This window comes from Etheostoma cragini, chromosome 13 (assembly GCF_013103735.1).
Source record: "Etheostoma cragini isolate CJK2018 chromosome 13, CSU_Ecrag_1.0, whole genome shotgun sequence".
Taxonomy (NCBI): Eukaryota; Metazoa; Chordata; class Actinopteri; order Perciformes; family Percidae; genus Etheostoma; species Etheostoma cragini.
Window position 1 is genome coordinate 5,469,793 of NC_048419.1, and position 17,900 is coordinate 5,487,692.

Here is a 17,900-nt window from a genome sequence, read left to right on the forward strand (position 1 = left end):
TTTAAAATTACCTTCTTTTTTTTTTTAAATATCCATAAAAACTGTGCTTTTAGTGCAATATATAATAATGAATAGGGGATTTAAGATACATTTGAATAACATAGGTATCTTATTCAGTGGTCAAAGCTTTTCCATTTGTATGTATGTTATGTAATAGTTTCTGTCAAATTCCAAACTGATAGGTTATTAAACTTTGTGTATAATTGTTTCTGACATGGTACCAAAAATTCAAAGATTCACCAGCGGCATTTATGGATATGTGTAAGTAACTAATGAGCACTCTGACTCTCACACACATTTACAGAACAATCACAACACTTAAAAGACAAAACACACAACCATTTATTTAAAAGTAATATTTATTTTGCACCAACCGAAAAAAAACAGTGGTGCAAAAGATTAAATTCCCAGTTACGACATCAGTGGCAGTGCATTTCAGTAAAATAGTAATGCTCAAAAAAAGAAAGAGAAAAGGAAAGATTTCATTTACTACAACAAAATAATATCAACACCAATAAAAGCACAGTTTCTTATGTCAAAATGTCAATGTTCAACCACAAACAACCACTTACCTTTTAAACAGACAAAGGCAACAAACAACAACAAGGAAATAATACAGTAACTTGCAATTATGCTTCATCTGGTACAGAAATATCAGTACAACCAACCTCCCAGCGCCATTTATGCTCTCACACAGCCACACACGCATACACATTACACATTCAATGCTGGTACACAAGAGCCAATTTAATAATCAATCCCATTACCACAGCATTAAATTCAAAATCAATTACATGTAATAAATATGAAAGCACCTTTAAAGCTGAAATGTGTATAATTGATCAACTGGCTGTGCAACATGTTAAAAAAAGAAAAAGTCCAATAACAATACCTCAGGAAATGAATATACCATCAAAAACAGTTTTCAAATTTTAAATCATTACATACATAATATTTTTTGCTCTAAATCAAGGATGACTATATACAGAACTTGCAGGATGGTCTCATCAGAACCATATTAAAGTCAAGATTAAGAGTTATATTCTTTAATAATGTTTGAATTTTGAAGCCATACGTTTTAAAACCACATGTATAAAAAGACATATTTCGGTGACCCTTACAGCATAGGTTACAACAAGTTGAAGGACAATATTTCACGGTTTAAAATCAGATTGTATTTGTGATAGAGACATATGGCGCTGGTCTGATAGGGCCACAAAAAAATCATAATAATACCCTTTTAAAATTCACAAGCCCAAGGCGATACAAGCCAAATCACCATAGTGGATTTTGCTCTACATGCAAACACTCAAACTGCACTTGGTAGCATAAAAACATTCTCTGAGGCATTTCCTTAGTTTGCCTGTGATACCAAAATATAGAAAATGTTCTTACAGTTCATCACAACAGATTAGCATGCTATGTTCAGAGCGGCACAATAATGAGAGTAATTTACAGCAACTATGAGGAAAAAAAACTCACTCTGTTTCATGACTGCTTCTGTCTTCATCTTTTTTTACAGGTGCTACTGTTGGACACTTGGTTAGTACTGCAAGCTACTTCAAGTCAAACTGATTGTGTGCTAAAATACTTTATCAGAGCCATCAATCAAGACATGCCACCCGCGTTGCGTTCAATGGGATCTGTAGATTTGGTAGTGTATTGGAGGTGTGACTGCTTTACAATGTCAGCGCCCTTAGGACTGACAGAGTTAAAACTGCATCCAATAGAGAAAATCCCGACTACAGCATCCTCAGCGACCTCAAATGTTACACATATCAAAAGCATTTTGCTCGGTGCTCAGTCCGTCCAGGAGTTTGCCTTTTTTTACCATTTGATCATTTATATTTTCTGCAAATAGTGCAAAACCCAAAAATGAAGTTTTCACAAAGTGTCTATCTTTACAGAGCAAAGTGACTACATGTGACGCAGCCCTTGAGACAAAACTTTTGCAGATTTTTGCTAATCATTATACGTGTGGCAGTATAGATACAATCAAAGGATTAGGGCTGTGACTTGCTGGAAAGACTTTTAATTTGCTATGTGCAAATGTGTGTGTATCACAACGGCTCATTTCATATACTCACTGTGTTGCTTTATATGGCTTCTGCTCATTTATGGCTCCTTTTTCCCTTTATCCCTATATAGCCAGGCACTGTTTTTTTACCCACAGTGAAAATAAGTAAATGTCTAATTTTTTAACTTTTAGTGTGCGATATCACCATGCTATGGTAAAGCACACTAAAGCAAATACTCATTGATATTTTTCCCAAGGCCACATATTTCTGTACATCTTAAAAATGCCAAACTAGACTTCTACCATCTTCTCTTCCATCCACTCAAGGAAACAGAGTTTGGTTTGGGGAGAATATGGCATGATTAACAAAGTTGCTTTGCTGTTAAAACATGGAATACAATTTTGTATTGAAAACTTAACACTAACCTAAACCAGTCTTTTGGTTTTTCGGTATGTTTGTTTAGGAACTGGGTGACCCTATCACCACAGAATTTCTTTGCCCATATAAGCACATACCTCCTCGTTTTGCTTCTGTTCTGTCGCCTGCCATTTAGGCTAGCTCTGCTTTGGGGTCACAGTTTGCTTTGTGGTCACAGTTTGCTTTGGCTGTATTTTGGATGCTGTGGCAGAGGTGGAAGCAGAGGAGGAAGTGGAAGAAGAGGACGAAGATGAGGATGAACTCCATCGGGTCTCCACGCCTGTACTTGTCATCTTCAGCTTTCTGCGTTTTGCGAGGGGAGCATTGTCAACACTTTTCAGAAAGAAGCCCTCTCTCTTACCACGGTTGAAAGCCTGGTGAGAGAAATTAACAAAGTAAATGAAACATTCATTCATCTAAGTTCACGCAATCATGTAGTTTAAGAACTTTGCCAAGTTCTACGAGCAATGCTATTACCTTGTAGGTGGCATTGACATAGGTGCGGACAGTAGGCCCACTAGACTCTAGCACATCTGGAGTGCACAAAGGAGTGGTAGACATGGATGCTCCGCCCTGCAGCCAGCTGTTCTCCTTCAGATCAGAGAGTTTAAGACGCTTCTCTGGGTCCACTGTCAGTAGGCCTTAAATGATAGCGGATGGGGATAAAACCGTCAAAGAAACATCAGAGAACAAGATATAAGAAAGGCAAACAAAACAAGCTGCCTGCGAAAAGGGGGTGTGGAAAAAAAAACATTTCTCTGATTGGTGGTGAGTCCTACAAGCACTGGAACTCCCTACACCATCCACCATCACATTCTCCAACAGGGCAGGCAGAAAACACCAACAAACATGCGTTAGTTTTGTAATACGGACCAAATAATATAGGTCACTTATATCACATACCTTTAACAAGCTCTTTAGCATCTTCCGATACGCCCTTCCAGGCCTCCCCATCCAATGAAAAATCACCCTCTTTAATCTTTTGCATGATGTCAGCAGCATAAGATGAGGTCATCCCCCGCTGCTCACTATGAAATGGCACCTGGCCTGACAGCATGGTGTACTGACGAAAATACACACAGAGTCATTAGTACTTCTGTTAGCCCTACTAATGAGACAGAATCAGCAGATTTAAGTTAAATTACCAGGATGACCCCAAGACTCCAGAGGTCACAGGCTTTGTCGTACCCTGCACTCTCAAAAAGTTCAGGCGCAGCGTACTGCAGCGTGAAGCAGGGAGTCTGCAGGGGGGCACTGCCTGCAGGGCACAGGCGGGCAAATCCAAAATCTATTACTTTCAGCACAGAGTCCTCCCCCTCACCTGAAAACAGCACGTTCTGCAAGGGAGACAAATCAAATCCATGATCACCCACTCTCATTTTTCTGTACTTTTTTGCACTTCCACTAAATACTATAAGTTGGCATGTTCCTGTATGCTTTACATGTGTGTGTGGTATTTTTGTGCCCAGTGCAGCACGTGGTGCAAATGTGGGTGTACAGGTCAAACAGATGGGAGTTTCATTCAAATGAGGCGCCGCAGAATTAGTTGTTGATATTTTGGTGAAAATTTGATTAAATGCCGGAAGACAACAGCTATTTCCATATCACTCATCTGACCATGAGTCATCATTTGGAAATTCTGTCAACAAGCGTAAGCTCATAAGTTAAGAAGCATGTGCAGGAATTATGGAGTTATGTAGATAAACTTGTTTTAATTAAATGCTCTCCAAACAGTGAATGCATTTAGAATGGCATCAAAAATTAAAGTTTATGCGACTACGACAGGCATCCCAGTAAAACACTGCAGAAGTAAAAGTTAATTGCCGATTCTTAACACTATCTGCCATTCACAGCAGCTTTATACTATATCAAAGCCTTCTCCTTCAGTTAATTAAATCCCACAGCCATCTGAAGACGGCAGGATATGTGTGTTATAAATCTGCAGCCTTCATTTTGGAAAGTGCTGCACTGCAGCAGAGACATTATGCACTGTTGTCCACTGTGTTTACCTCAATTAAATCATGCGCGGATGAATACACACACACCAACATCCCTCCATATCAAGCTGGTCAGATATAACTCTGTATTCAGCCAGTTTATGCTAAACATCCTAGGGGCGCACAGAACACATGCAGTTCACAGTGAAAAAATACTGAGACAATTAAAACTTCCCACTGGTATCGTTCCAACTAATCTCACTCCCCCCACATTACTTGGGCAAATATTTTCAAAGGCCATTGCTTCCCTTCTGAAAACCAACTTTTCTGGAAAAGTTTAATTTTTAATCACTCAAATGTATTTTTAATTTCAATATGATGTGATGCAGTAGAATTATGCACGCAATGACTTTAGACGGACTTTTTATATTTGAAGAATCATACATGCACGTGCAATCTGTGCTATTGTGTCATTAGACTCAAGTCATCACTCTACTTGGTTCAACTTTATATTCTAAGAAATGAATCAAGCCATTAAAGCCTAGCCCACCCCACCTCTGGTTTGAGGTCTCTGTGGACGACTCCATTCTCGTGCATGAAGCTAACAGCTGAGACCAGGCTCTGTAACAGCTGACTGGCCTCGGCCTCTCCAAAGAGTTTCTTCCTCTTGATCCTTTCCAGCAACTCCCCACCTCCCAGAAGCTCCATCACTAAATATGTGTGGTACTGACAGAGAAGAGAAAAGAAGAGTTAATGCAATGGTTTTGCTGTTGCATATTGTGTAAATTTCCATCCGTGAATGTACATACAGTAGATTAACTATTTGCTGTGTTAACGTTATGTCAGTACTTGCACATGCCATCCTGTGCTGGTTTTCTCCACTGTACCTGATCACTATAGACTTCATGCAGCTTTACAATGTTTGGGTGACTCTCACATTGCCTCAAAGCAGCAACCTCCCTCTGGGTGTTTGCCTCCATTCTAACAAAGTCAACACAGTTAACACATGTCAACAAGCACATTCGGTACTTCATACCACCAGAGTACAGTGACACTGTAGAGCAGAGTAATGCACATAAACTCAAAGTTATTACTGAGATAGTGTAGCAGCATCACATCTCCAGTTACCTGCGGCTGACGATCTTGACGGCATACTCGTGGCCAGTTTGTTTGTGTCGGCATTTCCTGCACACAGAGAAGCTACCCTCACCTAGGGGTGGCCCGTGAAGACACAGCTCATAGTGCTGAAAAAAATGGGATTCCTGAACAAAGACGAGATGGTATGAGTCACACTGAGCAGATAAAGGAGATGTCCTGCATTTGTTTTGCAATAGGATGTGGCTTTCATTAAACTAAAAAAAACGGGCTAGTCAGTATTTCACCATCTATCCAAAATAATCTGTCACTGCAATCTGTAGGATTTCTCGAATATAACGAGCCGTGATGTAAACTTCTGCTTGTTTGTTTAATTAATTATTGTGTCAGATTTCTCAGATTGCCGGCTGAAAACAATGCAGTGGCTTTAGTTCACACAGTCTAATGTGTTAAACGTCAAGACAAGCTGACCTTTACTTGTTTCCATTTCTAAACAGATACTGTTAACACTGTAAAATGCTTTAACAACAGTCTCCTAATAATTGTTATATTTCTTCAATCTTGCCTAGCACTTGATAAAATATTACAAAACATGCTGTGAACTGAGTTAAGACAACTTTGGTTAGAATATTTCTCATTTCCTTCCTGTCTTTCTCAAAGTAAGAAACCTTACTTTATTAGATGCTATTTTACATCGGTCTAGATTACAGAAGGGCTTCCAATTATAATATGCTGGTTTACTAAATCAACCCAAAATGTAGGGCGGCCCCCTCTTAGTTGATTAGTCAACTAATCTGACTTTCTTTAGATAATTATTCATGTTTGAGGCTTTTTTTCATGCAGAATAACTTATTCCCAAGAAACCTATTAGAAAATCTCTGGAAAACACAAGACTTAAAGTAGTGTTTTTGTATTATTCTTTGTGAAGAATCTTGTTTTTACACATCTGTTGATTCAAAACTAACCCATTCCCACCCAAACTAGAGTGTTTGTCAACTGCAAAAAAATAGAATCAAGGATAGATCTCTCGAAATGGATTCTTAAGACAAGATCCCATACCTCTAACATTGCACTGCGTTGGACAGAAGCTGAAGCTGGACGATCAGCCCCAATCTGGGATTGCACAAAGTCTCCCATGACCGCGTTCTTGTTGAACAGGATGGAGGGAGCAATAAAGGAGTAACCCTAAATGCACAGAAGTAATGTTAGGTGTATGATGAGGAACTACACTTTGAATAATCAGCTTTAAGAGAGAGAGAGAGAGAGAGAGAGAGAGAGAGAGAGAGAGAGAGAACTAACAATCACACACAATATCGACTAAGCAAGCCTGCCCCATCCTCACAGATAGGTGAGCACTAACTTAGTCGAAATGTTATATTATTCACAATGATTTTATTTTGGAACTCCAGACAGGCAGGACTAACCTGGAACAGACGGTCGGTGCTTGGCGGCGTACTCGCCGGGGAGTAGACAGGATCCATCCCAGTGAATTCCTCAGCGAAGTTCCCCACATCAAGTTCACTCTTAAGCTCTGGCTTGAATGGACTTGGCACCTTCTTCAGTGCTAGGTCGGCCCAGTTCAGTCCCTGTTAGAAAACAAAAAGCAGACGGAGAGAGTTAAGGATAAATGAGAAGAGGTGACAGGGGAACAGAGATAAAAAGAAGTGTCTGGCAGTTGAGGTGAGTAGGACCTTGAAGAAGGTATGTGCTTTGATGTCTTCAGACCCTCTGGGTCCAGAGCCCAACCTCTTGTGCGGATCTTTCACCAACAACTTCTTCAGCAGGTCCTGAGCAGTGGGTCCAATCATGGAGGGGAACGGAGGATCACAGCGCAAAATACGCCTGACGGGAGAGGGGTGGAGGAGACAGTTAAGGATATAAAATACATGGGTTTGATTGGCAAAGGACAAAAAAAGCAGGATAAAATACGGCACACCACCCCCTGCACACACAGTGACATCAATTATGTACATTTAATGAAAAACAGTGCAAACAGCGCAAAACGGTGAACATTAAAAACCAGCCAATCCTTTTAGGAAGGCTACAGTATATACCGTTTTTTTTTCTTTAAGATGTTTTCATTTAACTTGGTGGTCGTTTAGATGGCTCTGCAATGCCGAAAATGGTGCTCCTAAAATATTCCATACGGCAACTTCTCAACGTCATCTGCTACGTCGCTCCAGCTTGCATTGCAAACATAAAATAAAAATGAAAATAAAAGTATTGCCCAGTTGTCGGCTTCAGCTAAGAAAGAAATGGATCACCCCCACCGTCCAAAATTCTTACGACACATCGGTCAACCTTCCGCAACGATCGCAGGCTCTTTTTGTGTAGCTCTGCTCTGAATGAAGTTCCATCATGACAAACAAAAGGACTACTTGCGATTGACATAAAGACATATATTAGAGGCAGAAAAAACAGCCGTGAGCTGTCATTGTGTTTACCGATACCCCCCCCCCCAAAAAAAAGTATAGTATACATAGTATACACCTAAAATACTGTATGACAAAATCCTAGAGCGGCTTTAAGATTTTCACTGGTAACGATAACCACATGTATCATTTTGCAATTCCAATTTGTGCTAAATAGATTAATGAAAGAAAGTACCTTCCAACAAAATGTCTGAGATACATTTTATAAGCTGAGAAAAAGGAGGTTGATAATTCAAATATATGTTTTATGGAGATCTGGTTGGCCACACTCACTTTGACACCTCACTCTGGGAGTTCCTCTCCCCCTCCAGGGTAAAAGGAGATGCGCCCGTTAGAAGCTCAAACATCAGGATTCCAAGGCTCCACCAATCTACCGACTGAAGGAGAAGACAGGTTAATAAAACATTACAGAAAAAAGGACACATTTTTAGCAGATAAAGCACCTAGTATGTATTTATTTAGTGGTTCCTGGGTTGTCTTATGACAATGATTGCCTTCCATAACCACAAATGTCAATTTATGTCTTGATCTAATGCACCTTACTATTAAAACTTAGTCTAACTTAGGCAATAGTCCACAGTTAAGCTAATCGGTTTAATAACAAGCCAGTTTGTCTGGTGTAAAATAGGGTTGCCAATGAAAACAAGCAAACTCTGTTAGGCTAGTTAGTTCCTTTGTCAGGCACTTAACATCAAACATGCATTAACTCTGTGTATTGAGGCGGGTGTTTGTGTTTGTATACAAGATAGAAGGAGTGAGGGCATAGCAGGAAGGATTGTATGAAGAGGAGAGGGGAGCTTAGTCTAATTATTGCAACTGAACATAGGCCTACTTTGTAGTTTGGAGGGTAGATTAGTTGCTTTTTTCTTTCATTCATTCAGACAACATTCTTTTCAATCTTGTTGATTTTGAATAGTTATCTAAAAAACAATTGGAAAAGAATAAATGGATTTTTTCTCTTTTTTTTTAAATAAGTTGGAAAGCTAAAACCAAAAAGTACATTTAATTTTAATTTTATCAAACAAAGAAAAATGTCCCCTGCCTAAAAAAAAAAATCAATACAAGAGTTCTTCCTTGATTAAAGAATAAAGCGTTCAGTGAGTTGAAGCAGCAGTGCTGTGTGTTTGACCAATCAGCGAAGGTCATCCCTGCAAACACAACCGTGACTGTCCCCTGAACTCAATTTAGACCCTGGTCTATAAGGTCGAAACCCAATAGCCTCTTTCCAACCAAGTAGTTACTGGAACGTAGTAGAAACAGTCCAGTCCTAAACAGTTCTATTTACTCTCCCAAAACTGGTTTTCCATTTGGATTTGCACTGGCCAAGTGGCCATAGGACCTGGTAGGAGGGGTAAGGTAGTGACGCAAGCACGGAAACGGTCTTTATAGCGTTGTCATTTGACTTTAGCGCCACACACAACAACAAACCACGGCAGTGTTTAAAGACTAGGCTGGAGTACTTAACAGAGAAACACAGAAGACAAACGCTCCAGCTTAATATGATCTTATTTAATATGATGGTAGAAGATAGAAAAGCAGAACATAACAACGTTTGAGTTTAACTAGCATTAACAATAAGCTGGTTGAATGCTTGATGTTAGTCTTATGACTTAGCATACGTAGACTAATTTCCAGTTTGTTGTCAGACGTTGCTAGGTCACTAAGGGTTTCTATGCGGGAAAGGGAATAGTCCTTGCCCTGAAGAAGGAGCTGAAACAGTTACAGGAACTGCGGTCAGAGGAACTAAATAATCACTAAATTGGTCCAGTTGGACTCTGGAGAAAACAAAGGGTTGTAGGAACGTTATGTTCTAGGGACTGCAAAAATCCCTCCCATTGGAAAGAGCCTAATGAGTCCTCAGAAAGTTCCGGGGAAAAGTTCCTGTGGCCTAAACTGTGCTATCCAGCAGTTAGTCTTTAACTTGAATTTTTTTAATTTATTTTAACATTAATATCTAAATGGTTAAGTCCCAACGGATCTCAGTAGAACACTTGCGATATGTGAACACTGAACCAATGTTTTCTGCCTTACGGTCGTACATTTACCTTGCCGTGGCCAGATTTCCCCCTGATGATTTCCGGTGCCATGTACTCAATGGTGCCACAGAAAGAGTAGGTCCTTTCCTTCTGTAATGAGAAAAAGGGAAGACAATGTATAACAAGAAAAAAATCTTGTCTTAAATTAACCAAAAATATTTAGGATTGCAATAACAGATCTCACAGTTTATGTATCAGTGTCCACCTGTTTAGGTTTTGGTATCTTGTTTACATACCTCTTCTTCCAAAAACTCCTTGCTGAGTCCAAAATCAGTCAACACCACATGGCCTTCACTGTCTAGAAGAATGTTTTCTAATTTGATGTCTCGGTACACAATCCCAAGCTGAACAACAAACACAGTGAAAAATGACTAGTTATATTTATTGTAAGTGCATTAATGTGTGAACAGAGCAAGCATGCACTATAATCCCAACCCCATATATTGGTTTTAAAAGGAAACACTGCAGAGGCACAACCCCTAATGGTAACAGCACCTCGAGAAATGAGAAAACTAGTCAAGGGTGCTGTTGCCATCCAAAGCAACGACCCATAAAGGTCAACATTATGTTGTTATTGTTACTTTCAGCCAATTTGGACAATTTGTGTGAATGGTGATTCCTCAAAAATGTTTTCCAATGTCAATATTTATTTATTTATTTAAATGTTGCACTGGGAATCCAGTTACATTAATTTACATGTCATTTAGCTGACACTTTTATCCACAACAACTTACATTTGCTTTATACTCTTGTATTCAGAATAATAGCAGTGTTTGAAAAAGTGACGCTAGCTTTTAATGCCATAATATCAATGCATTGTGAACACTGTTCGTTCAATTCCAAATGAAAACATGACCAACAAACTCCTGGCAGGTAACTTCTTCAGGTATTCCAGCCCAAGACGATTGAAATACATTCCACAATTCCTCTGCATTACTGGGATTTGCCTCAGAAACCACATTTTTAATGACACCTAACAAGTGTTTTATGGGATTGAGGTCCGGGAATTGGGCTGGCCACTCTATAACATCAATCTTGTTCATCTGGAACCAAGACTTTGCTTGCTTACTGGTGTGTTTTGGGTCGTTGTCTTGTTAAAAGACCCACTTTAAAAGGAATTTACTCTTTAGCAAAAGGCAACATGTTCTCTTCAAGTATTTTGATGTATTGAAACTGATCCATGATCCCTGGTATGTGATAAGTAGGCCTAACACCACAGTATGAGAAACATCCCCATAATATGATTTATGCATCACCATGCTTTACTGTCTTCAAAGTGTACTGGGGCTTGAATTCAGTACATGGGGGTCGTCTGCAGCCCCTAGACCCAAAAAGAACTATTTTGCTCTCATCAGTCCACAGAAGTGCACCATTTCTCCTTTGGCCAGTCAATGTGTCTTCATCTTAACAGTACTTACTTGTAACTTTAAGTCTTGTATGGTTTTCGGGTCAAATTGACCAATTTTAAATTATTACAAGAAGAAAAATAGTACAAGTACATTTTTTTCTACCTGAAAATCAATGGCCTTGTTTGTGATAAACCTGTATTCCTGACCCAATTCAGAAAATTCTTCTGGATATGGCCACTTATGTTTTTTTCTATAGTGGATTTTTAAATGAATTATAACCTCGTGAAAAAAACGAATTACACTTCCATTTTTAATCGTGTTCTAGTAGAGACTGGTTTCGTTGGCTAAACGTATATGTTATCGCAATTGTTTGAAATTGAGACTAAGACAATATCTGTTAATAGATTACAAAGTGAAATTAATTGACCGTAATTGACCGTTTTTTCCCATGTCTTTCAGGCTTTGGATGCCATTTCAAGGCCTTTGAAATCATTTTGGCTGAGCAGCCTATAATTTTCTGGACTTCTTTATACGTTTTCCCCTCTCTTATCAAAATTTTTTAATCAAAGTCCGCTGTTCCTCAGAGCAATGTCAGGAACAACCAATTTGGCTTAGTATTTCAATGTGAAAGGCACTATAACCAGCACAACATTTGCTTCCTTCCTTCCTTCCTTAAATATGAGCCATTATTGACACCGGTTTCTTCACAGAATCAATCATTAAATAAACTAATTGAACACAACACTGCTATTTTTTTTTAACATGTCCCTTTCAATTACACAGAATGAGCATTAAGCATGTCATGACTGTGAGGGTCTGTTGGTTTTCTATGACTCTCCAACACTTACTAGTAAATTATTTGCCATGTAGGAATATCACTTCTACCAAACAATATGATTTATGAGGTTAGTGATGTTGGACTGCTATTATTTTGACCACAACTGTATATCAGAGTTTGCACGCCTCTGAAGCAACTGTCTGGCTCAGAAACACATTGGTTAATGCATCGCAGTGGGAATCAAACCCGGGTCAGTTCATTTGTTGAAGGTCAAAACATAGAACATTACATTACTGCTAATTAATAAAAACATTCCGTGTGTACTTGTAATGTTCTCAAAACAACCTTGAAAATGCACACATTCTACCTCCCTTCCACATTGTTGTTTGTGCACTTCATTAAAAAAAAACAGCTTCAACGCCACAGTTACTGACCTGAGTTAAAAGCAATCCTTACAGCTACAGTAGTTGGTAACAACTAGTTATCTAAGGTGAGCTTGAGAGTATTTCAGTATTTAAGAGCCCATGGGGGACTTTCTGCCCTTCCTTCTTAGTTTAGCGGCTATCTGGTGAAGATAGTCAAACATTTTGCAGCCAAAAGCCTATTTAGTTAACTAAAGAGTTGGTGGTTGCCACCAAATATGGCACCTATATTTGTCATGCCTCCTATGGGGTGGTGATGCTGCTCTGTGTCTTCTAGATTTGTGTAATTACTTAACTGCTTACGCAACTGATTGTCAACAAATCAGATCTGATCTGATCAACACCCACCTTGTGCAGGTGCTCCAGAGCCAGGATTATTTCCCCAATATAAATCCGTACTGCCTCCTCAGGAAAGTGATCCCTCTGGTACAAATGAGTAAACATCTCCCCACCACTCACATAGTCTGTACACACAGAGGAAAACACACAACTAGCCTTAAGAAAAGTAATGTAAAAATTACACGAGCACACGTCCACAACATGTCCACAAACAGTAATAGACAGAAACATAATGAAAACATATATTTGGCACTTTTAAGACTGAGGAAAGTTCTCCGTTGTGGTTGTAGTGTGACACCACTCACCCAGGATGAGATGGAGTTTGCTCTGCGTCTGAAAGGCATAGTGGAGCGTGACCAGGAAGGGGGACTGGCGGATGTGCTCCAGCACCTGCCTCTCAGTGCGAGTGTGTTCTGTTGTCTTGGCCTTTTGAACAATAGCTGCTTTCTTTAACACCTAGGGGAGTAATCAAATTAAACTTGTACTGTGCAAGAAGTCCAAATACATTCTGAATAGAAGAAAAATGTGTAAATCATTTTTATTTAAAAAATTGTCAAAAAATATATATTTTTATTTGTAGGAGGGTATGAAACGCAGCAAAGGGCCGCAGGTTGGAATCAAACGCTGCAAGGGACTCAGCCTAGTTGGGCGCACATTCTCTGATCACACTTAGTTTAATATTTTAGACAAATAGTCTCACCTTCATAGCATACAGCTGGCCCACATCATGACCGGTGTTCTTCCTGACCAAAAACACTTTTCCATAAGCTAGACAAAGACAAATAAATATATTTCATCCAGTAATTTAATTACTTGAAAAGTAAAAGTTGAACTGAACTAGAATATATGCAAAAACATTCCTGCACACACAATTTAAGCATGGATGTTTTGTTGATGGAAACAGCCTCTCAGATCTCTCATAGGTATACATTATGGATGAGATCTAGTAACAGTCATCTACAGCCTCCCTTATAAACATTCAGATTTTTTCTTATGCTGTCTTAATGATTTGCTACTCCCACACCAGGATATAAATGTAAAGAAATGTTTTACCAGCATGTAAGTCATCATGGACAGCAGGCTTTCGCTTCCCAGGCAACAATAAAACTATAAACACTTTGTCCTTAAGATATTTAACCATGGCAGGAAAACTGCTTCTGTCTGCTTTGGGAATACCTCATACGGGCGTCCTTCTAATTTTTCTCTTCAGGTTTGACAATAACTGCATTTATATTTTTTCGCTTCATGTAGACACTTACCTCCAGTGCCTAAGACTTTGAGCAGCTCAAAATTCTCCATGCCGACCCTCTCAGTGTGACCTGTGAGGTTAGCTAGTGGCGGAAAGAAAATACCACAATTAAAAGACACAGTATAATGTATGTGCCCAGTTTCTTCTTTTAATAGACGCCATATTGTAACTGTGAGTTTGTCAATTTAGGCCAACACATGAACTGTGTTTGACTTTCAGCATTCTACAAAAAAACAAACATATAATGGCAAAGTAATAATACTTGTACAGCTTTTACATGTATAGCAACAGTGAACGACATGCATCTAATATAAATATGTATTTAATTATCTTAGTCAATGTTTTGAAGATTCACTGTCAGCAGCTACTAGATTATAATTTATGAAAATGTTACCTGCTGCACATTTTTTCTATAAAATAAAAGGTTGTTGCACTTTAATGAATATCTACACAGTAAAGACAGTAATTTATTACTCGTGTGACAGCTGATAAAAATATCCAGTGAGACCACTAACCACTAGCCAGATCTGCCACTAACCTGATTTTTTTTTAAAGATTTACACTATAAATTATTTTCTAGGGTACATACAACTTCCATAAACAAACCTAAAGCAACAATGGGTCTCCCCGGGTCTTATACACGTATGCGCTGAACACCTGGCACATGGGTGGGCTAGATCTTTTCAAATGAATTACTTGACTGTATCCTGAAGGACATAAAAATCTAATATCTACATTCTAGAGCTAGGTTAAAATAATCTTACTTTGAGTTATTTTATCTGATCAATTAGGCCTAATAAATTCACAAACTTAACCTTTCAGCATTTAAAAAAAAAAATATCAAATGTATTTGGGAAATGGCGATACCCAGCACTACATACACTGAGTGACAAACAAAACAGGAACACCTTTACAATGTGATGCAACACAGTACAGTAGTCACAAAATACTGAGATTGAGTAATTTTATTGAGGACATAATTTGTGTGTTGATTGAATTAGATGGTACATTTTGGGGTTGTGTTGTATTACACAGCATCAGGTGTTTCTAATATTTTATATTTATACAGTAAATATGTGGAGAAGCAAGCATAGCTAAAAGAAACAGAAACAGAATCACCTTGCAATGTAATGCAATCCGAGATATTTATTAAAACTGACAAAGCCCTAGCAATTACAAAAACATACGTTTCATAAATGTTATACCCAATAAATTATGACTTTAATTACACTGTGTAGGGGGTTCTTTATGTGTTGTTACGCAGTGTATTTAACGTGCCTGATTACAAACCGTGTACTTGACTTACCATTGGTGATTTGATGCTTGACGGTGCAGGCCTTTTCATTTGCTTTTGTGTCGGAGTCATCACTACTATCAGATGCGTCCCCAGGCATAACTTGAATTAAAGTAGACTATAGACTATACAGACTGTTTAAGGTGAAGTAGGTTGCCAAATGTTTAGGTATAACGTTACAAGACGTTAACGTTAAACTACAGGTTCAGCAATTATAAACATCTAGCTGTAACGTTAGCTGCATTATGAAGAATACAAGGATTACCGAAATGACCGGACAGCTGTGTTTTCTAGACAATACTGCTGCCCTAACGTTAATCCCCATGCGTTTGACATTCTGGTGTTTCTCATTATTTGTGTGTTTCGCGATTGGCCAAAATAAATCACGAAACACAGATTTGTAAGCTTAGCTATTCACTTTATAGCTGCTGTTCGCTTTATTTTTCACTATTAGCTATTGGAAAGATCATTAGTATTAAATCTGATTTTAAGTAACTGTGTTCATGATAGTTACAGTGAAGTTTCAGTAGCTAACGTTAGCATATCCGGCTTAACAGTTGTGACTTAAGCATTCATAAATTAACATTAGCTGATGTTAATTAGTAATAACGTTAACGCAAGTTTTGCATCAACGACTGTTAAAATATAACGCGTATTTAGTTAGCGTTAGTGCGTAAACATCTACGACGTTGCTTAGTTAGCAAAGCAAGCTAATTGTTACAATAACAAGATATGTTACCTGGCTGGGCGGAATGGTAACGTTAGTAGTAAATTGGCAAACTAGCACCTAGCTAACGAATTGCTGCTATTGCCCGTCAAAGTTTGAACGTTAGCTAACGCTAATGTATAGTTACGTTAGCTTTGTTAACTGGCCTCTTCAGCCATGTTGGAAATGCCAGTTTGGTTAGGTTCTTATCTTCTTTGCCTTGACTAACGTTAGAGCCACGGTAACAATTCGCCCATTATAAAAAGATACTTTGCACTTCACTTAATATTTATTGTCACTGGATAGTTAGCTAGCTAAGTGCTATTATACCAGGATGCTTTCGACACAACCTGGGCGACGGTCAGTCACGTGATGACGTGAAATCTGTGTGGGTGGAGCCATGTTGCGGGACAACGGGTTGATTAGAACCAGACCGGAACCTTTCAAACATGGTGGTTGCATTTTTCCATCCCTATGATAAATTGGGAGATAAATTGGGCACGTTTCTCACCATATAAAACCAAATAATATAACATGAACGTCCAAATGGCTGAAAAACTATGGGTTTGGGGCCATGACGTTACATGGTCTAGGATGGCATAGGTTTTTGTGGGGACCCCGGAAGTCCCCAATACCTTTTAACTAGATCACGGTTGCCATGCAAATCTTATGTGTCTGTGTATGTTCACCTATCACGGTTTGTCAAGCACTAACAAAATGTTAAATTTATGTTAACCTTTGTGACACAAGGCCATCATTCAACTTTGACATGCCCAAACTGTGGAATTTCAGGAATATTTGCCAATATATCAACAGTACTGTAGGATGAATATGCCATTTCACACTTCAAGTGTATAAATGATTACAAGCATAATTGTTTGTGTGAAGAATCTCTTATTTATTGGTCTGCACGGCTAGTTTTAAAATCACACTTAGGCCGTACTATAGATTGTAGGTCTACTACTTCATTGAGTCACTGTCAACATTGTTGGTCTTATTATACGACAAAAAAAGCCACCACTGACCTTAAAAATACATTCAGATACTGTATGTTGTACACGTAATTTCCATTCCGGTACAATTTATTTTGGATCATACGAGTTATTCCACATTTGTTGCGTGTTGTTTATGATTGAAATGCACTTTGATGGAGAAATTCCCTACACTTCCATTTTTTGCTATGTTGTTCACCATAAGTTATACAAAATATCCAGTCAGAGCAATTGTGCTCAGTTAATGTGAAAACAAAATGTGTCACAGTTCATTTCTAACATATTTGAGTCCCTCTTGGAAACCATAGCAGAGATACTTTGACATTATGTTGACTTTGAGGTACCTGAAGTGTCTTAGCAATATCAACACTTCTACCGGTATATCCTCTGAAAAGCTGAGCAGTCTGCTGCTATTGGAGGTTGGCCTAATTTACCTAAATAACTTCTTTGCTGGCCAAAATACGCTTTAGGAGTGAGTGACCGGTAGTACTGAGACACTCCAAGACAAGTCGACAAACAGTAAAGATGCATCCTAAAGTGGGATCATTGTGACACCCCATTCAACATTTGCTAGTTTAGAAAGGTAAATCCACCATTTAACTATCACGGTATTCCCATTATTCATTTTTTTTTTAATATTTAAGGCAGGCAAGTTGTCACATTTTGACCAGCAGCCTTCTACATTCGGGCCCAAGAAACCAAATTTTGAAGCCAGACCAAAGTATCTACTTTGACTGGAGTAACCGGCGCACCTCTTGTTGAGTGCACAAAGTTAAACTTCATCGTCAAATCACAACGAACGCACGGACTCTTTTGCTACTAGGTCAACTCATTAT

At 38.7% G+C, this 17,900-nt stretch overlaps 1 protein-coding gene across 1 annotated transcript; it reads right to left on the bottom strand.

Moving 5' to 3' along the window:
• Positions 1-341: 341 nt before the first annotated feature.
• On the bottom strand, positions 342-16,458 carry rps6ka4 (ribosomal protein S6 kinase, polypeptide 4). The gene is made up of 18 exons (XM_034889204.1): positions 15,379-16,458; positions 14,083-14,154; positions 13,524-13,591; positions 13,129-13,279; positions 12,833-12,948; positions 10,172-10,279; positions 9,945-10,025; positions 8,173-8,276; positions 7,159-7,309; positions 6,892-7,053; positions 6,527-6,652; positions 5,501-5,634; positions 5,260-5,353; positions 4,928-5,098; positions 3,581-3,772; positions 3,339-3,498; positions 2,913-3,076; positions 342-2,809 (listed from the first exon to the last, which is right to left on the bottom strand). The coding sequence occupies exons 1-18, from the start codon at positions 15,464-15,466 to the stop codon at positions 2,573-2,575; spliced, it is 2,379 nt and encodes a 792-aa protein (XP_034745095.1). The 5' UTR covers positions 15,467-16,458; the 3' UTR covers positions 342-2,572.
• Positions 16,459-17,900: the final 1,442 nt, after the last annotated feature.

Bases quoted from the DNA above. Each gene is read 5' to 3' on its own strand.
- rps6ka4 (XM_034889204.1), bottom strand. From the start codon at position 15,466: ATGCCTGGGGACGCATCTGATAGTAGTGATGACTCCGACACAAAAGCA. The intron at 5,354-5,500 runs GTAACTGGAGAT...TGACTTTGTTAG, and splicing joins GTCAAGATCGTCAGCCGCAG to AATGGAGGCAAACACCCAGA. The intron at 3,077-3,338 runs GTATGTGATATA...CTATCATTTAAG, and splicing joins TGCTAAAGAGCTTGTTAAAG to GCCTACTGACAGTGGACCCA.